Source organism: Macaca fascicularis, chromosome 1 (assembly GCF_037993035.2).
Source record: "Macaca fascicularis isolate 582-1 chromosome 1, T2T-MFA8v1.1".
Lineage (NCBI taxonomy): Eukaryota > Metazoa > Chordata > Mammalia > Primates > Cercopithecidae > Macaca > Macaca fascicularis.
In genome coordinates this window covers 142,371,882-142,393,499 of record NC_088375.1, presented here as the reverse complement: position 1 = coordinate 142,393,499, position 21,618 = coordinate 142,371,882, and the positions used below count along the sequence as shown (strand labels likewise).

Sequence of the window (21,618 nt, the reverse complement as noted above, 5' to 3'; positions counted from 1 at the left end):
TCAGTTAGAACCACATAATATTGTGAAACAAACCACCCCAGATCAGTGACATAGGGTCATAACCATTTTTTCCTGTGCTCATGGATCTGCAGGTTAACCATAGGCTGGACTCCTCTGGTCTTTACCTCAGGCTGCAGGTCCAGCTGGGACTGGCTTCTCTCTGTGAGTTGGGCTGGAGCCCAAGCTAAAAGGGAGTGGCTGCCTGAGGGAAGCTTTTCTCCTGGCAATGGTAGTGGGTGAGCTCAGCTGCACAAGCTCAAGTTTCTACGGGCAGCCCATTAGTCAAAGCAAGTCATATGGTGGAGCCCAAAGTCAAGTTATACAGCCACCATGAGACCAAAGCAAATCACATGGCCAAGTTTAAAATCAAAGGGCAGCAGATAGACTACTATGACAGTAGGGAGAAGGGGAAAGTAAGTATTTTTTAACAATAATCCAATCTATTAATAGTATATCCCTTTTGACTGAAACCAAGCTGCTACCATCAGTATGTTAAGGGAAGCAGTATAGTGAGAAACACCATGAAATGAAAGGCACTTTCTACAGTAATCTAATGAAAGCATAGATCAGGCCAATATTTTTAGGGGAGAAAAAATGGTTGGGGTCTGGGGGTGTCACATACAATGTTGTCATTTAGTCTGATTACAGTAAAAGAGACTCCAACACTGATTTTGAACAATTATGTTTCAGATTTTGTGATAATTCAGTCAGACCTGGCCTAAATTTGTCATCATGAAATTTTTAGGCAAATAATTAATATAAACAAGATTTATGTGTGTGTGTCTATGCCTATGTGTGTGTATTAGTATAGTGGTGAGGAGTGATGGTGAGAAGTACTTCCTTGAAAGAATTAAGCAATTTTAAGTACTCCAGGAATAAATTACAAATGAATTTTATCCATCCATACAATGGAAATCCTGTAGGAATCTCTATTCATCAACATTTTAACCTACTTTAAATTACTGAGTGATTACATGAAATGAAACTGGTGCAAAATTGGTGCTATAATTAAGACTTTCCATTACTTCAATTTGACTTCACAGTTCCAAATTAGTGACAAACTTTCTGTGTTGAGCTGTACATAGGATTTATGAAGTTACAGAAGAAATAGATGCTTCCTGGAAATAAAGATTTATGAGTTGGACATAGATGAGACATTTATAATTTTACTATAACTAGAAATTTCTGAACATTCAAAAAAAGAAAATAATCTTGCTTTTGACTTCATTATGTGCAATCTTTACCATGGTTTCCAAACTCAGGTCCATGGGACCGGAGCTGAGCAACATTAGCTATTTCAGATGTTGTTTTGTTTGTTTTATACCCCCGCTTCCCCGCCGCTTTTTTTTTTTTTTTTTTCTGTTTTAGAAACAGAGTCTCAGTCTCGCTCTGTCACCCAGGCTGGAGTGCAGTGGCATGATCATGGCTCACTGCAGCCTTGAAGTCCTGGGCTCAAGGGATCCTCCCACCCCAGGCTCTACAGTTGCTGGTACTACAGGTGGACACCACCACACCTGGCTAATTTCTTTATTTTTTTGTAGAGATGGCTGGTTTGGTGGGGGGTGGTCTTGCTATGTTTCCCAGGCTGGTCTCGAACTCCTGGCCTCTAGAAATCCTCCTGCTTTTGCCTCTCAAGTGTTGGGATTATAGGTATGAGCCATCACACCGGCCTATTTCAGATTTTTTTAAAAAAATATGGATTCCTGGCATAGATTCTCAATCTATAGGTTTAGAGTGGAGCTATGTAGGTGATGTACAGACAAGTTTTGGAATCACTGAACTCAATATCTGCACAAAGTCCATAATTAGGATAAGATAATGAAAAGAGGTGCTTCAGAAGTATAACTATTTTGTGTGAGGTAACGGTGCACTCACCTGTTTCTTTTTAATGATGTCAACATTTATTTCTTGATTACAGGGTATAGCAAATGTGTTCTTATTGGTCATGACTGGGGAGGCATGATTGCTTGGCTAATTGCCATCTGTTATCCTGAAATGGTGATGAAGCTTATTGTTATTAACTTCCCTCATCCAAATGTATTTACAGGTGAGTTCAAGTTTTATCAAAACAGTTCTGCTAATGTGACAATTCACTCCTGCCACTGACATTTTGGATTAGAAACAGCAAAATTTGGTTACTATAATATTTTAAAACTAAGTGACTAAACCATGATAGCACATGATAGTGTCAGATACCTTGGTTTTCAATCTTCTAGGGGAATCTAAGAAAATTTAGCTTTATACTTGCTTACATAATTTTATTCCTTCAAAAAAAGATTTTACTGTTAACTTGGGGAGGGATAAAGGGAAACATACAGTGACATTGCTTTGACAGTAATGAATCCTGACAGCCTAGAAATAAAATCTCCTCTTGCTTGACTGCTTTGGCTGTCAGGAATAGCAGTATTCTTTAAAGCAGTTCTCACATTTTTGGTCTTGGGCTTCCTTATGCTCTTAAAATTATTAAAGACCCCATTGAGCTTTTACTTATATGGTTTATAAATATTCACTGTATTGGAAATTAAAATAGAAATTTAAAAATATTTATATGTTAATTCCTCAAAAGAAATAAACCATTACATGTTAACATAAATAACATATTTTAAATGAAAGCTAACTACATCTTCCAAAACAAAATTTTAGTGAAATGAGTGTCATTGTTTTACATTTTTGCAAATCTCTTCAATATGTTGCAATATGTTGTTTGAATTGAAGTATATGAAGAAATTTGGCCTCACACAGATCTGTAATTGGAAAAGGGAGGAGTATTTTAATAGCTTTTTCAGATAACTGTGGATTTTCTTTCTTAATACTATACCAAACTTAAAAATTAATGGTTTTGTTTTCGTTTTTGGTTTTGTTTTTTGAGATGGAGTCTCGCTCTGTTGCCCAGGCTGGAGTGCAGTGGCGCCATCTCAGCTCACTGCAACCTCTGCCTCCTGGGTTCAAGAGATTCTCCTGCCTCAGCCTCCCGAGTAGCTGGGACTACAGACACCCGTCATCACGCTTGGCTAATTTTTGTATTTTTAGTAGAGACAGGGTTTCGCCATGTTGGCCAGGCTGGTCTCAAATGCTTGACCTTGTGATCTGCCCGCCTCAGCCTCCTAAAGTGCTGGGATTACAGGCGTGAGCCACTGCACCTGGCCGATAGTTTCTTAAAGGTAACAATGTGGAATGTGATGGCATGTAAATGTTTTTTTAATAGTGTGAGCTATTAAAACCCACAGGTCTCCCTAGTACTTTTATTGGATCTTTTATCCGTGCCTGGTTTTTTATCATCATGCATTAGAAGATGTTGGTTCGCTGATTTATGCAGATCTTCCATAAGTTGACACATTTCATCAAACAGTATCAAAAAATCACATTCTTTGGCATCACCCTAATCTCATCAGAAAAGCTTTTAAAGTATTGCAAAGCTGTGAAGCTCACAGTAGCAGATATAAGTTTTCCAGAGTTCTAAGGTTCATTTGAAAGTCTGATTTTTATCAATGGCAACTACTACTGATGATTCTTTTCCTTGACGTGACAGGCTCACTTTGTTAATTTTCAAGAGATTATCTGCCAAATACCCATGTCTGACTGATGATAGGTTGTTAGTCATTCTCTCAAGTAAAACAATGTTACATTTAAAAATGCAGCTAAAAATTAGCTGGGTGTGGTGTGTGCACCTGTAGTCCCCGCTACCTGGGGGGCTGAGACAAGAAGATCACTTAAGCTCAGGAGGTTGAGGCTGCAGTGAGCTGAGACTGTGCCACTGCACTCCAGCCTGGGAGGCAAAGTGAGACCCTGTCTCAAAAAAAAAAAAAAAAGAAAAGAAAAGAAAAAACAGCTAATTCAACCCGTCAACTCAAACAATTGTAGAAGTGCTTTTCCTTGGAACAATCATTGTATTTGTGTTGTCTTGAGACAACAGAACTGCTTTATGTGTACTTTCTATTTAATTACATAGAATAATTAAAAAGATGTACTCAAAGGTCAAGTTTAATTAATATTTTTTGCTGTTTCATCAAGGACACTGTTAAGTGAAACTAGCACTTAATTAAATTTAATTAATTAGTTAGTTTACCACCAGTGTGTGGTGGTGAAGAAGTGTATTCCTAGGAAAAGTGGTAGGTCACTGATAATGACCTTGGAGGAAAAGCAGTGTCGTTTGGGCTTCCTGTTCCCTTTTGAGTCAAGATTTCATACAGTGAAACTTTCTTTTTATTTAAAGTGTATAAGGCCAGGCGCAGTGGCTCATGCCTGTAATCCCAGCAGTTTGGGAGGCCAAGGTGGGCAGATCACCTGAGGTCAGGAGTTCGAAACTGGCCTGGCCAACATGGCGAAACTCTGCCTCTACCAAAAAGACAAAAAATTAGGTAGGTGCGGTGGTGGGCACCTGTAATCCTAGCTACTCGGGAAGCTGAGGCAGGGGAATTGCTTGAACCCAGGAGGCAGAGGTTGTAGTGAGCCGAGATTGTGCCATTGCACTCCAACCTGGGTGACAGAGTGAGACTCTGTCTCAAAAAAATAAAAAATAAAAAATAAATAAAGTGATATACATTTTGGAAATACTGAAATACTCATAATAAGATATAAGAGCATAGAAATTGTTCCAAAGAAGCCTTATGGATTCTTTTATGGGATCATCTTAAAGTGAAATTATCCTAAAAAGAAGTTCTTCTAACAGTAAGTAATTTATACCCCTTGGATAAGGTCTAACATGGCATTTTAATTTCAGAATATATTTTACGACACCCTGCTCAGCTGTTGAAATCCAGTTATTACTACTTCTTCCAAATACCATGGTTCCCAGAATTTATGTTCTCAATAAATGATTTCAAGGTAAGCCAAACAAATCAAACAAATAATGTATTATTCTTATTAATGAAAAATGTTTTAAAGTCCACCTTTAAGAAGAATAATGAAAAATGAAAGCAAATTATTATAACTTAACAAATGGTTTTAAGAACTTACATATAGTCTTGCTTATTTTCATAGTCTCTGTTTATGTATTTAAATACCTGGCTGTTCTTCAATTTTTTTGTGAGACTGTGCCCCTACGGGCATACCCCTTTTTAGAGAACATCTCATGGGGAGATGAGGGAATACAAATGTCAGGTTTAATAGCAGCAAAGTAGAAGACTTTGGGATTAAAAAAAAAGCCCCAAACAAAGTAAACATGCAGATATTAGTGTCGCACGTACACTGACACCAGTAGTCATATGCAAATATCTTGGAAATTTATTAAATTATTCTTTGTTATTTTTATTTTTTTGTTTTGCTTTGTTTTTGAGACAGGAACTTGCTTTGTCACCCAGGCTGGAGTGCAGTAGTGCAATTACAGCTCACTGCAGCCTCAAACCTCCCAGGCTCAAGCAATCCTCCCACCTTAGCCTCCCAAGTAGCTGGGACTGCAGGCATGCACCACCATGCCCGGCTAATTTTTGTATTTTTTGTAGAGACTGGGTTTTACCATGTTGCCCAGGCTGGTCTGAAACTCCTGGCCTCAAGCGATCCTCCCACCTCAGCTTCCCAAAGTGCTGGGATTACAGGCGTGAGCCATCACTCCCAGCCTAAATGCTTCTTATATGTCTCACGTGGTATTAGATATTGGTGAGGATTTTTAAAAGGCACAATATAATTTTACCTGTAAATAATTCCGTGTATAACTGTGATGGGATAAGAACTTAAAAAAAAAAAAAAACAGAAAAATCCAATGCCACTATCAAACCTAACAGAATAAATGACAACTCCTTAATATCATTTAATACCCATTCAAATTTCATTAACTGTCATAAATGTCTTGATGTATTTCCTTTGTTTGAATCAGGAACCAAAGCCTATACCTTGTATTTAGTTGTTACAGCTTTTAAAATGTATAATAGTGCCTTCTTTCTTTTTTTTCTTATTTTTTTTTAATCTCACTTATTTATTGAAGAAATTTGCCTGAGGAAAGCTCCATATTTTGGATTTAGCTGATTGCTTCATCATGGTGGTATTTAACTTGTTCCTCTAACCCTTGTTTTTCCTACTTCATAGGTACTGGTGATCTAGAGGCTTGATTAAATTTTAATTTGAAAAGGATACTTAATAGGTGGTGCTATGTATTTCTTAACACATCCCATCAAGGAAGCGCATGACACCTACTTGGTCCAGTTTTACTAATGCTAACAGTGATCAGTGGGCTCATGAGTTGTCAGCCTATCCAAAATTTCTTCACATCCTTCCACCAAATTAATTTTAGCATACATTAGTGATCATAGCCGAGGCCCATTATTTCATTAGGGTATGAAAAATGGTGATTTTCTAATTCGATAATTCTTTCTGTTTTAATTGAAATTCTGCTATAAAGAATTTTTCCACATCTATTTATTCTGAAATATAGTTCACACAAGAATGGCAGGATATATTCTCATTCTTTTTCTTTTCACAAACAATTTTTAGAGTAATGAATATATATTTGATATATACCAATCATTTATAGTCATTATTCTTTTGGATGCCCAAATTATCCCACAATAGGCATCAAATGAGGCATTCCTTCAGGTTGGCTCTTGTGGCTTTTTGATATAATCCCTGTAGTCAGTGATAGCTTGCCTCCTCAATGTCCTGGGCTTATGTTTTCTTTCCTGCCCAGATGGGGAATTAGTCATTTATCCAAGGAACTCTTGAACTGGGTCTTGTAGAATATGAATAGGCACCAAGAAGACAGGATGCTTTTTATAAAAATGAAGTGTGCAGGGGAGATTAGAAGGGAAGAATATAGAAAAAATAAAGCCAGGAAAGCAGAAATGCATAGAATATGTATGTATAAACAATGAGATCTCAAATTTGGCTAGAGCAGAAATTAGGAGTTGTCACTGCACAATGACCACCATCCCCTTTCCAAAGCCAAAGACTTAGCTTATTAATAGATAACTAAAAAGTTTTAATTATTCTTTTCTCACTTAAATTAGGTTTTGAAACATCTGTTTACCAGTCATAGCACTGGCATTGGAAGAAAAGGATGTCAATTAACAACAGAGGATCTTGAAGCTTATATTTATGTCTTTTCTCAGCCTGGAGCATTAAGTGGCCCAATTAACCATTACCGAAATATCTTCAGGTTAGTATAATTTCTTTTTAGTTAAATAAAAATATTTCAGTCTGACCCTAAAGGGACAATATTTTATTTTTAAGGTTAAGTTAACCACTTATCCAAAGACTCAAATAAGGTATTTTAATTTTTTAGTAAGTTGCATAATCTTTTTATGGACAATTTCAAACATAAGGAAAAGTAGACAGAATAATATCACAAATCCTCCATGCAGCTGTCACTTGTTTTATCCATAACTCTATCCACTTATTCTCTCCTTTTACATTATTTGGAATAGATGTATATTTTTAGTTATTTTTAAATAATGATTTATTTATTCAAGAAATATTTATTAATCACTATGTTCTGGGCTGTGTTAGTACTCAGAACATAGTAATGAGCAAAACCAGATAAGGTCTCTGATCTCACAAAACTTGTAGCCTAATAGAGAAAACAGACATTAAGCAAATAACCACAGTAATGAGTGAATAGTTATAAATGAACAGAAAGGCTTTGAAAGAAAGAGATGAGAACTGAGGAAATGATGTTAGACCAAAGAAGTGAAGGATGACTTAAGTATTGACTAGACAAGATTGGGGACAGGGGGACTGGCATTCCAGAAAAAGGAAACAGCAGGTACCAAAGCCCTGTGGGAAGATGCAAGAGGGTTGTAGCTTCAAGCAACAGAATTATGGCTTCTTGGTTGGAGCACAGAAAGTAAGGGTGAGAAGAGCATTATGAGGCTGGGTCCAAGAGGTGGGTAGCAGCTGGCCAGGCACAGCCAAGTAGACCATATGAAGGATGTAAAGACCACGAATGTGAAGCCAGTGAATGAGAATCTCAAGCAGAAAAGAAAAACAACCCACATGTGTATTTGAATAAGTTCAGTGTGGCCATAGCGCAGAGAATGTACTGGAGAATTTTCAGAGTACATGTGGGAAAACTGCAGCAGTCCAGGCTAGAGATGATGGTAACTTGAACAACTAGTCTGAAAACAGTGGAGATGGAGAGAGTGGGCAGATTTAAAAGATACTTAAGCGGTAAAACTGACAGGGGTTGGCAATGGGTTGGAGGGAGAATGAGAAGAGAGATGTCAAATATGGATCCTGGATTTCTGGCATGTACAACAGTATGGATAAGCATGCCATTTACTGAGACAGGAAACACTAGAACGGGACTAGTTTTTATGGGAAAGTCATGAATTTTATTGATCTTAGGCTAGTTGACTTTTAGGTGATACTTTAGATATTCAAATACACAGTTGGATAGTAGGGTCTGGAACTCAGAGGAGAGAATCTAGGATGAAGATATATAAGATCTGGGAGTCACTGACGTAGAGACAAGCTTTGGTTTTAGAACATATTGTCTGGGGAGAAAGTATAGCGTGAAAGGTAAGACATGAATATTTGTCAGTTTGGGTCTGTACTTAGGGAAAAAAATGAGATTTCATTTCTCTTAAGAATTAGGAGCCACAGCTGGCCTTGAATTTGAGGTTTATGGATTTGAATTTGTGCTACCTCCATGATTCTGGAATTCGCAGGGCAGAAATTATGTGTTAACATGCCTTAGGCTGTTAACATTCCCTAGGAAGCCTGGCAGAAACAAAGACAAAACTTCTCTAGGATACATCTCAATTCAGGCCTCACAATATTCCCACAGATGAAGTCCCCTAAAGGTGAGTTCATAATCCAAATTTAAAAATATCAACCTGGGCCACGCCTATAATCCCAGCACTTCGGGAGGCTGAGGTGGGCGGAGTTCGAGACCAGCTTGGCCAACATGGCAGAACCCTGTCTCTATTAAAAATACAAAAATTAGCCGGGTGTGATGGCTCATGCCTGTAATCCTAGCTACTCGGAAGCTGAGGTAGAATCGCTTGAACCTAGGAGGCGGAGGTTGCAGTGAACTGAGATCACGCCACTGCACTCCAACCTAGGTGACAGAGAGAGACTCCATCTCAAAAAAAAAAAAAAAAAAAATTAACCTACCATGAATGGTAGTCAGAATACAATTGCAGCCAAACTCCTACAACTTTCAAATAATAGAACTAAAAAGACTATTAAGTATGTTTAAATAATTACACATAAGAAAGAATAAAAAATATGAGAAAAGAACAAGGTAATATCAAGACAAGCTGGAAAGAGCTGAAAAACAACTTCTAGAAAATGAAAAATATGGTCATTGAAATCTAAAAGTCTATAGATGAGTTAAATTGCAGATCAGACAAGCCAAAGAGAATTATGAATTGAAAGATAAATCCCCCCAAATTACCCAGAATGTAGCTTAGAGAGATAATGAAGTAAAAATGTAAAAAGCAAGTTATAATTTATATGGAGGATAGAATTAGAAATTGCCTATGTATATATATGCTAATAATTTTTTATGATAAAATAATAGAAATAGAATAGTATTGTTTTCAAACCAGTAGAGGGGAATAAGGAAATAATCAATTAAAACCTGTCAATAAAAAAATTTAAAACTATCAAAAAGGCAGAAAGGGAGAAAAAGAAGCAAAGCAGGGTAAATATCACAAACTGAAATGACAAACAATTTCAACATGTCAGTATGCACAACCAGCATTTATATATTAATATTGCCAGTTACAAAACAGAGAATATCAGATTGGATTTTTAAAAGAATCCATCTATATGGTGTTTGCACAGTTACAATTAAAGCATAAGGACACAAAATGGTTGAAAGTAAGAGATGGAAAGTTACAGCAGGTATTGGTTTAAATAAAACAAAATCTTTCAAACTCTGTGGAATCCAAAGGGAGTCATGAGATTATATGAATGAGGGAAGAAGAGGTAAATCCAAATCTTTTTTGAATAACAAGAACAAATTTACAAATATATTTAAATATATATATATCTTTAGCAAAACAGAGATGTTAATTTAAATGGTCTTTGTAGGTAACAGTTTATCATGCAAGGCAAAGTGAAACCCCGTCTCTACTAAAACTACAAAAAAAAAAAAAAAAAAAAAAAAACTAGCCAGGCGAGGTGGCGGGCGCCTGTGGTCCCAGCTACTCGGGAGGCTGAGGCAGGAGAATGGCGTGAACCCAGGAGGCGGAGCTTGCAGTGAGCTGAGATCCGGCCACTGCACTCCAGCCTGGGCCACAGAGCGAGACTCCGTCTCAAAAAAAAAAAAAAAAAAAAAAAAAAGGGCAGATAGATTGCAGAGGCTACAGGTTATATTTTATAGGATATAGCAACAATATCTGAAGTAACAGTGTCTGAAGTTCATGTTTTCTTGTTTGGTTTTTATTTGTTTTTACAAATAACATTTGTAAAGAGAAAATAGAGAGAATGGCACATTTTCAAACAAGTCTTTTTTTATATTAAGGAAAAAAGATTTAAAATCTTAATTTTGGGTAGGAGACAAGAACGACAATTTTCAAACATGTTCTCAGTTTATCTTTTTATAGTGCTTGCTTTGAGTTGTAGAACAGTACGTTGTAAGTATCTATAAGGAAAGAGGGAAAATATTCTCATCTTTCCGAGATTCTTTTACTAATAGTTGTTTATTAGGAGGACTTGCATTCCCAAGAGTAGTCACTGGAATCCTGTTAATTAGCAGAGAGAGAGAGAGAGAGAGAGAGAGAGAGAGAGAATGAGAGCGAGCAGGCCTATAAACTTCAAAACAGTTTTATCAAGGCAAAAGATGGATTTTTAAACTAGCTGGTTATACGTTAAATCTCGTTGAGGGAAAGGTTCATTAGACCTCTAGAAGCTCACTGACCCCCCTCCCCAAGTAATTCTTTATATAGATAAGCAAAGCTGAGTATATCATTAACAACAGGGCTATGTAATGCACAGTAAGACTACAAATATAAGGTATAGTACATTATAGTCAGGCATGAAAATAGCCCTCATTTATTAACCTAAGCCTCCTTGGGACTATATCCTCCTCCAAAGACTTGCCAAAATTTGGACCTGAGGAACCAGGATGAACTGGGAATAAGACTAGCTATAGGACCTATACTGCAAAAAGATAATTCTAAACGTATAATAAAGCATCAGATAATAAAGCAAAATGTAACAGACTTACAAGAAAAAATGGACAAATCCATAATTACTATAGGAGATTTAAACCCACTTCTCTCTGAAGTTGATCAATCAAGCAGAAACAAATTAACAAGGATATAGAAGATTTCAACAACTCTATTAATATCTTTGATCTGTACAACTCTGCACCTAACAATCAGAAAAATACACATTCTTTTCTTTTCTTTTTTAAATAGTGGTGAGGTGTCACTATGTTGCCTAGGCTGGTCTCCAAATCCTGGTCTTAAGTGATCCTCCTGCCTCAGCCTCCCAAAGTGCTGGGATTACAGGTGTGAGCCACTGTACCCAGCCTATTCAATAATGTAAAGAATATTTATGAAGATTGATTACATACTGGACTACAAAGCAAAATCTTAACCAATACCAAAAAATATTACATAGATTATTTTCTCTGAACACATTACAGTAGAAATCAATAACAATAGCAACAAACTTTTAGAAAACTTCATATATTCAGAAATTTGACTTCTGAATAACTATGGGTAAAAAATCTATGAAATTAGTAAAAACTTAGAAAAAATGATATTTCAAAACATGAGGAATAGTTAAAACAATACTTAGGAAGAAATATATAGCTTTAAAGATTATATTAGGAAATATTGAAAATCAGTGACGTAAGAGTTCAACTTAAGAAGTTAGAAAAAGAACATGTAAACAAAAATAAATTAGAAGACAAACAATTTAAATTACATATATAAAGCAAAAATTAATACAATAGAAAACAAAGACACAATAGAGAGAAGTGGCAAAACCAAAAGCCGATTATTTGAAGACTACTAAGATAGATAAGCTATTGGCAAGAATGGTTAAGAAAAAACAGAAGGCACAAATAAACAAAGTTAGGAACCAGAAAGCAGTAAATAAACATAACTATCAATACAAATATTACAGATATTAAGGTATAAATGTTTAAGTTAACAAATTTTAGAACTTTGACAAAATGGGCAATTTTTAAGAAAAACATAACTTATCCAAAACTACTCATGAAGAATTCAAAAACATGAAAAGACTTATAGCTAACCAATATGAATTTAAAGCATATCTATAGTAACACACATAGACATACAAATACACAGCTATACATAGAAGCCTAGATGGTTTTACAGGTAAGTTAGTTTTTTTTTGAGACGGAGTCTTGCTCTGTCATCCAGGCTGGAGTAAAGTGGCACAATCTCGGCTCACTGTAACTTCCGCCTCCCAGGTTCAAGTGATTCTCCTGCCTCAGCCTCCGCAGTAACTTAGATTACAGTCTTGTGCAACTGTGTCCGGCTAATTTTTATATTTTTAATAGAGACGGGGTTTCACCATGTTGGCCAGGCTGATCTCGAACTCCTGGCCTCAGGTGATCCACCCACCTCAGCCTCCCAAAGTGTTGGGATTACGGGTGTGAGCCACCGCACCCAGCCTACAGGTAAGTTTTATCACAGAAAATCCCACTGTTAAATACTCTTTCAGATATTATAAAAGGAAGATATATTTCAGCTCATCTTATGAGGCTAATATAACTTTCATACCAAAACAAGGATTGAATAAGACAGGCAAATTATAGGTCAATTTAGGTTATAAACATAGATCCACACATTCAAAATAAAATATCAAACTGAATTCAGTATGCATTAAAAAATTAAACCAAGGACGAGTTAGCATTAAAAATTCATTAATTAGGCTGGGCGCAGTGGCTCATGCCTGTAATCCCAGCATTTTGGAAGGCTGAGTCAGGCGGATCACCTGACGTCGAGAGTTCAATACCAGTCTGACCAACATGGAGAAACCCTATCTCTACTAAAAATACAAAATTGGCTGGGCGTGGTGGTGCATGCTTGTAATCCCAGCTGCTCCAGAGGCTGAGGCAGAAGAATCACTTGAAGCTGGGAGGCGGAGGTTGCAGTGAGCCAAGATCATGCCAATGCACTCCAGCCTGGAGAACAAGAGCGAAACTCCGTCTTAAAAAAAAAAAAATCCATTAATTTAATTATGACATTAATAGATTAAAAGGGAAACTATGACCAGCTAAATCAATTAAGAAAAAGCGTTTAATAAAATTTAATGCACATTCATGCAACAATTCTTAGTAATCTAGAAATAGAGGAGAAAGGAGTGGACCTCAGATAGGTGGGATAAGCCTGCATCTGCTGAAGGGATATTTCTGGGAAACAGACCTTTGCTTTACTCAATTGTTCCAGAAAATAATAATAATAATAAAACATTGAGGGTGTTTTCCACTGATTGTTTGCACCTGGAGAGCTGGCAGGCATAGAAGATTCTTCAGGAGTTGGGGCCAAGGATATACAAAACCTCTATTAAAATGGTAAAATACTTGCTTTGTATTAGAAAGTAAGTAATACATTTGTAGTGCTCTTCACAGTTGTATTTCCATGGGAAACTTTGGAGGGCCTGGAAAGTTTCACTGGTATCTGAGAGAGTAATATATTATCTCCTGCTTTATGAAACCATCTTTGTAAGTTTCTTTTTCCTTTGTCATTAAACTTGATATTCTCTGTGTCAGCTGGTGCCTTTCTGTTAATCATATTACGGTTCCACTACCACAACAATGAAGAAGGGAACTTTGTCTACCAAAAACCTATAGTAAACATCATTTTGTGATGAAACACTAAAAGCATTTCTTTCAAAAACAATGAATAAAGATAAACTTGAGGGGCCAGGTGCAGTGGCTCACGTCTGGAACCCCAGCACTTTGGTAGGCCAAGATGGGTGGATCGCATGAGGCCAGGAGTTCAAGACCAGCCTGGCCAACATAGCGAAACCCAGTCTCTACTAAAAATACAAAAAATTACCTGGGTGTGGTGGTGGGTGCCTGTAATCCCAGCTATTCTGGAGGTTGAGGCACGAGAATCGCTTGAACCCAGGAGGCGGAGGTTGCAGTGAGCCCAGATCCGTCATTGCACTCCAGCCTCAGCGACAGAGTGAGACCCTGTCTCAAAAAAAATTAATACATAAATAAACCTGACTACTATAACTGTTTCTCTTCACCACTGTATTACGTCTTAGCCAGCATGTAAGATAAGGGAAAAAAAGTGAGAATCAGGGAAGGAAGAAATAATAATTCATAGATAATGTGTTTATATATCTAGAAAAACCAGGAGAATCAGGGAAGGAAGAAATAATAATTCATAGACAATGTGTTTATATATCTAGAAAAACCAGGAGAATCTACAGGAAAATTATCAAAATTAAAACAGCTCAGCAGAGTTGATACATAAAAGTTCAAGATACAAAATTATAGTCTCACAAACCAACAACCATTATAAAACACATATTTCTTAAACAGATGCACCTGCAAATGCAACAAAAAATTCTGAGGCATATAGGAATGACTCTAACAAAAGATGACCTTTATGCATTATCAAAATTTATTCTAAGACATTAAATAATGTGGGCTTAGAACAGTGACTATTTACCAACCAGTAGAGAAGTTTTTTGTTTTTTGTTTTTTTTGAGACAGGGTCTCACTTTGTTGTTGCCCAGACTGGAGTGCAGTGGTATGATCACAGTTCACTCCAGCCTCGAACTCCTGGCCTCAAACGACGCCATCTCAAAATGTTGGGATAACAGGTATGAGCCACCCTGCCCTGCCGAGAAGTATTGTAATAATTTCACAATTGATACAGACTTGCTGGTATAAACTACTGAAAACCAGCTCTGGTTTATCATGTTCATGAGTGGGAAACTACAGTATCATAAAGTTCTTGGGGCCAGGTACAGTGACTCGTGCCTGTAATCCCAGCACTTTGGGAGGCTGAAGTGGGAGGATTGCTTGAAGCCAGGAGTTAGAGACCAGCCTGCAACACAGTGAGACCATGTATCTACAAAAAAAATTTTTTTTTTTTTTTTTTTGAGGCGGAGTCTCGCTCTGTCGCCCAGGCTGGAGTGCAGTGGCGCGATCTCGGCTCACTGCAAGCTCCGCCTCCCGGGTTCCCGCCATTCTCCTGCCTCAGCCTCCCGAGTAGCTGGGACTACAGGCGCCGCCACCACGCCCGGCTAATTTTTTTTTTTTTTTTTTTTGTATTTTTAGTGGAGACGGGGTTTCATTGTGTTAGCCAGGATGGTCTCGATCTCCTGACCTCGTGATCCGCCCGTCTCGGCCTCCCAAAGTGCTGGGATTACAGGCTTGAGCCACCGCGCCCGGCCTTTTTTTTTTTAAATTAGCCAGGTGTTGTGGCATGCCTCTGCAGTCCTGGCTACTCAGGAGGTTCAGGTGGAAGGATCACTTGAGCCCAGGAATTCAAGGCTGCAGTGAGCTATGATGCTGCTAGTGCACTCTAGCCTGGGTGAGAGAGCAAGACCCTGTCTCAAAAAAAAAAAAAAAAAAAAAAAAAAAGTTTTTAAATTAATAATTAAAAATAAAAAATAGTTACTGGACTCTCCCCAAATTATTCTATGAACTTAATGCAACTTCAGTGAAAACCATAAGAAAATTTTTAAATGAAACTTGACAAGCTAATTTCAATATTTATATGGGAGAGCATAGGACCAAGAATGACCAAGATCATTTTAAAGAAAAGAATAGTTAACCAGAGGCGGTGGCTCACGCCTGTAATCCCAGCACTTTGGGAGGCCAAGGTGGGTGGATCACATGAGGCCAGGAGTTCAAGACCAGCCTGGCCAACATGGCAAAACCCCATCTCTACTAAAAATACAAAAAATTAGCTGGACTTGGTGGTGTATACCTGTAATCCCAACTACTTGGATGGCTGAGGCATGAGAATCACTTGAGGTTGCAGTGAGCCGAGATGATGCCACTGCACTCTAGCCTAGGTGACCAAGTGAGACACTGTCTCAAAAGAAGAAGAAGAAGAAGAAGAAGAAGAAGAAGAAGAAGAAGAAAAATAGGTGGGTGAATAGCTCTATTAGATATCAAGACTTACAATAAAGCTATAAAATAAATAAAATATGGTGTTCACTCTGGGATGAACAAATTGACGAAACAGACAGGAAAGCCCCAAAACAGAACCACATATGGGGGAACTTGATATGACAGAGATAGCATTTTAAACCAGTGGTGAAGATTCAATAAATTTTGTTGGACTAATTGGATATGCATATAGAATAAAACTAAATTAGGTCCCTGTATTTTATTTTACCAAACAAAAAATAAGCTTCAGGCATTGGGTATTCATGGACATAAAGATGGGCACAATAGACAATGGGACTCCAAAATGGTGGAGGGAGGGAGGGCAGCAAGGGTTGGAAAACTTCCTGTTGGGAACTATGTTCATTATTTGGATGACAGGATCAATGGAAACCCAAAGCATCATACAATATACCCATGTAACAAACCACACGTGTACCCCCTGAATCTAAAATAGTAGAATAAAATAAAATAAAAATAAACTTTAGGGAAATAAAAACCCATCTGCAATAATAAAACTTTAAAATGTCTAGAAAATAAAACTTTCATGACCTCATGTGGGAAGGATTTCTTAAATAAAGCACAACTAGCTCTCAAATTGTGAAGACTGATACATTTGACTACATTAATATTTAAAAATATCTATATGTCAAAAGATATAAAATGATGAGCAACCTTAGGTGGGTAGAAGTTATTTGCAATACACAATTAATTTTGAATTAATATCTAGAGTATAATAAGGAATACCTCCAAATCAATACGAAAAAAAGTAGCTCAATCAAAAAATGGATAAAGGATATGAGAAAGCAATTCACAGAAAAGGAATCTAACAGCCAATAAACATATGAAAGATGCTGAACCCTAATGGTAGCCAGATATACAACATAGGTGTTACTGCTTGTAAGAGAGAGATGAAATAACTGGCAAAAACAAGATGGAATTTCTTTCTCTCACAAGTAAAAGTCTAGGCTGGTGCAGTTTTGCTCTGTGAAATCATCACAGTTATGTTTTTCTTTGGTCAGAAGCCTTGGTGCTTTCTGTTTTGTTGTTCTGTTATACATAGGGTGTTGCCCTTGTCTGTGTGGTCCATGGTGGCTTACCTCCACATCTGCATTTGTCAGTGGGAAGTGAGAAGGGTCAGAGAGGGCATGCTGGGCACACATTACATCCTCACCTAACAATAGGAAGTTTAGGAATCCTGGATGACCAACTGTCCTGCTAAAAATTGGATTTTTTAAAACACTATAGTGGAAGGGAAGAAGTTTTGTGGAGCAGTATCTGGTACATCAGGTAAGTGAAAATGTTTCACACTTATTTGATTGGAAAAAAATTAACCAATTGAGAACATGTTGGCAGTGAAGTAGAGCAAAGAGAATTTTTACATGCTGCTTGTGGAACATACAATCAGTTTAAAAAACAATTTGACAATATCAAGTAAGGTTGAGGATGTATATACTCTGAAAAGCAGTTCTATTTCTGGGGATGTACTGTAAGGAAACTGTTGTACATGCGCATAAGTGGATGTGTACAAGAATGAATTTGGTTATTATTTGAATTATCAAAATGGACATTTTAAAATGTCTTTTAACAGAAGAATGGATCAATTGCAGTATAATCATATGATGGAATTCTATATAGGAATGAAAATGAGTGAAGTAGAACTTCATGTATCATTGATGCAGGGCAGGCAAACCCCAAAATTGGAGCTTTGCCTGGAAGGGTTCTTGGCTTTGCCCAGGAAGATTCAAGGGCAAGCTGGTGGTGTTAGACAGCAACTTTTATTGAAACAGCAGTGTACAGCAACAGCAGAGGTACTGCTCCTTACAGAGAAAATCTAACCTATAGGTAGTGTGCCCACAGTAGCAGCTCAGGGGCAGTTCTGCATTCATCTTTATACCCACTTTTAATTACATGCAAGTTAAGGGACATGTAATTTCTAATTTTCTAACTTCTAAATTTCTAGAAAAGGGGTGGTAACTTCTGGGTGTTGCCACAGCAATGGTAAAGTGTCACGGCACTGGTGGGCATGTCATATAGAGAAGTACTTTTGGTGCCTCTTACCAGTTTCACCCAGTCTTCAATCTGGTCCAGAGTCGAGTCCCACCTCCTACCTCATCATCATCAATGAATAAATCTTAAAAATATATTAAGGCACAAAAACAAGTTGTAGAAGGATACATGGAATATGATACCATTTATATATTAAATGCATCCAAAACAGCTTTATATATTTGTATAAATGCATGTACTACTGTTGGGTAGGGGGAATCTGACAAATAGCACCTCTTTTTGCTGCACAGTGTTTGAACCAGTTGAGAAATCATGAGTCAGCAGATAAAAACCAAAATATCATCTTAATTACTGATTACTTTATTTCACATGTAACATATTTAATGTGAAATTTAGTAATTTGAAACCTCAGGACCAGAGAATATGCTTTTCTTCTGTTTTCTGGAAACTCCTCTCTTTTATCTCTATTTCGATTTGGTGGAGAGTTTATATTTCTCTTTGCTCTTTGACTAATAGTCCTTTAAAACTCCGCTTACACGGGAGGCTGAGGCAGGAGAATGGCGTAAACCCGGGAGGCGGAGCTTGCAGTGAGCTGAGATCTGGCCACTGCACTCCAGCCTGGGCGACAGAGCCAGACTCCGTCTCAAAACAAAACAAAACAAAACAAAAAAAAAAACTTTGCTTACTTTACTAATTCAATTGTTCTGTGCACCGATATTGCTAAACCATGCAGATAACTCTTAGAAAATGGTTTGGTTTTGAATATTATTGTGCTGTAGAATGTAAGTGGCTTTAAAGTTTGCGTTGTTTTTTTTTTTTTTTTAAGATGGAGTTTGCTCTGTTCCCCAGACTGGAGTGCAATAGTGCGATCTCAGCTCACAGCAACCTCTGCCTCCTGGGTTCAAGCAATTCTCCTGCCTCAGCCTCCCGAGTAGCTGGGATTACAGGTGTAAGCCACCACACCCGGCTAATTTTTGTATTTTTAATAGAGACGGGGTTTCGCCATGTTGGCCAGGCTGGTCTTGAACTCCTGACCTCAGGTGATCTGCCCACCTTGGCCTCCCTAAGTGCTGGGGTGTGTGAGCCACCGTGCCTGGCTCTAAAGTTTGAATTCTAACCCATGAGTTAGTAAGTATAGAATACATTTTTCTATCAATTTACCCATTTACAAAGAACTTAATTTTTAGGAGCATTACAACCAAATGTTGGCCACTTGTGTGGTGTCAGAAGTTAAGTCCATGGTGGGCATGTGTAATATCCTGCTGTCAACTCTGAATTGCCACAAATCAGGCTTTTTTATTTACTAGTAAAAATGTGACTCAGTGATAAACAGTTAGATGTTCATTTTCATTCTTAATCAATAGGAGTATAATTAATACTGTCAACTTTTCTGAAAAACAGTAACAGAAGATGTCAAAAGCTTCAAAAATATTTGTTCCCTTTAGCTCAGGAATTTTACTTCTAGGCTGTAGTCCAAAGGGATTATCAGAAATGCCAAGAAAAATCTGGCTATAAAATGCTTATTATAGCATAATTTAAAACAAGGAGAAATACCACAAAACCTAAATATTCAATTATAGGGGAATAGTCAAGTCATTTATGCCATAAACTAGTATCTTTTACAATTATTTTTGAAAAATGTTATGGAATTAGAAAATTCTTGATATCATTTAATGTGAAATTTGCATACGTGTACTGTGTATAAATTGTCTATATTGCATTATATTTATAGTATGGTTTCAAGAATATGCATAGGAAATGCCAAAATATTACCCTTTTGATAATGGAATTATAAATGATTTTATTTTTGTTCTTTATACTTTTCTGTACTTAAGAAAATATAGGCCAGGTGTGCTGGCTCATGCCTGTAATCCCAGCACTTTGGGAGGCCAAGATGGGAGGAGCACTTGAAGCCAGGAGTTTGAGACCAGCCTGGTCAACATAGCAAGAGCCATCTCAAATTAATTTTAAAAACATACATATACACAACAAAAACTTAGTTTTAAAAAATAATCTTCTTGCAAAATATAGTATCATGTAATATTAAAGCTCAGTCCGAATATATTTTTTGAGTTTTCAGTTCCAATTTTTACATAAAATGCATCAGATTATCTAAGAACAATTTAAAAATAAAGCTAAACAGTAACATATAAATAGTTTAAATCTCTCTTTCATTACACCATTCAGAAATTCTGGTATCCTTTTAAAACAAATTACTCCTCATAGTGATGAATTTCCTATTTAACTTATAGCTTTTATCATACATTTTACTAGCCTCATCCAATTTAAATTTTATTGGACCTTTTCTTAAATAGCCTTTTAAATATTTTATAGTAAATGTTGATTACTTAATGCATTGTTTCTCAATCACTTTTTCATTATCACTTTCCTAACGAACCTTTTTAGACATTTTTTTCCCTAATCACCCCCACCCTGTGAAATTTTAATATCTGCTTATGTACTGTATGTATATCCTTGCTTTATATATGCAAAGGGTAAGCTTTTTTTTCACCCTCCCAAGAACACAATTTTCACCCTTCTAGAAGCAAGATTGCCCCCTTCGAGAATGAATGGCCTAATGGGGCAGTGTAGGAAAATGTCATTTTAACTTTGACAGTGAATCTCAAGCCCATGTATTTTGTTTTATAGCTGCCTGCCTCTCAAACATCACATGGTGACCACTCCAACACTACTACTGTGGGGAGAGAATGACGCATTCATGGAGGTTGAGATGGCTGAAGTCACAAAGATTTATGTTAAAAACTATTTCAGGCTAACGATTTTGTCAGAAGCCAGTCATTGGCTTCAGCAAGACCAACCTGACATAGTGAACAAATTGATATGGACATTTCTAAAAGAAGAAACAAGAAAAAAAGATTGACTTTTCTTTATCTTCTATGAAGGGTCTGTAATGAAATCTCTAAGTAATTTTTAAAAATTGTTCATCAACTTCTTTATGTTTTATTAGGAAAAAAACTGTTTTAATGTGCTTTATCATAAATAAATATCCTGACAAAATGGTATTGAAAAAAATCTGAGATCGTGTGAACATGTAATACAATGTTGATTTTCTTCTGGTGTATTTTGCACAGACAAGCATCTGCCTTAAAATATATACACTTGTACAAAAAGGAAGTTTGGAGTAAGTGGCTCCGTTTTGGTTTCTTGCTTTTTTTCACTCTGTTAACATATGGTGCCTTTTACAAATGTATATTAAAGATTAGCTGTGCTATATTGTAAGGCAAACCTGCAATGATATAAATTTTCATTCTATTGTTCAAAAGTTCTTTTTACTACTTTTAACCATTAAAAAGTTATATTATCAAATCTCTTTTGGATTTATAGTATATCTATTAGTTTGAAGGCAAATATAACTAAATGAATATGCATTTTTAAAATGGGCCATATACTATTTATACTGGGAACATTAAACCATTTTTTAAAGCTGACATCTTGACTGGGCGTGGTGGCTCATGCCTGTAATCTCAGCACTCTGGGAAACCAAGGCAGGAGAATCACTTGAGGCCAGGAGTTTGAGACCAGCCTGGTCAACATGGTGAAACCTTGACTCTACCAAAAATAAATAAAAAATAAAAGTAGGCAGGCGTAGAGGT

The 21,618-nt window shown here is 36.8% G+C and overlaps 1 protein-coding gene across 1 annotated transcript in view; it reads left to right on the top strand.

Annotated features, from left to right (window-relative positions):
• EPHX4 (epoxide hydrolase 4) overlaps positions 1-21,331 on the top strand; it is a 35,511-nt gene extending 14,180 nt beyond the window's left edge. The window contains exons 4-7 of the mRNA XM_005542747.5: positions 1,919-2,047; positions 4,721-4,824; positions 6,939-7,087; positions 20,654-21,331. Coding sequence (XP_005542804.3) covers positions 1,919-2,047; positions 4,721-4,824; positions 6,939-7,087; positions 20,654-20,885 — 614 coding nt within the window. The 3' untranslated portion in view covers positions 20,886-21,331. The remainder of the gene's footprint in view (positions 1-1,918; positions 2,048-4,720; positions 4,825-6,938; positions 7,088-20,653) is intronic.
• Positions 21,332-21,618: the final 287 nt, after the last annotated feature.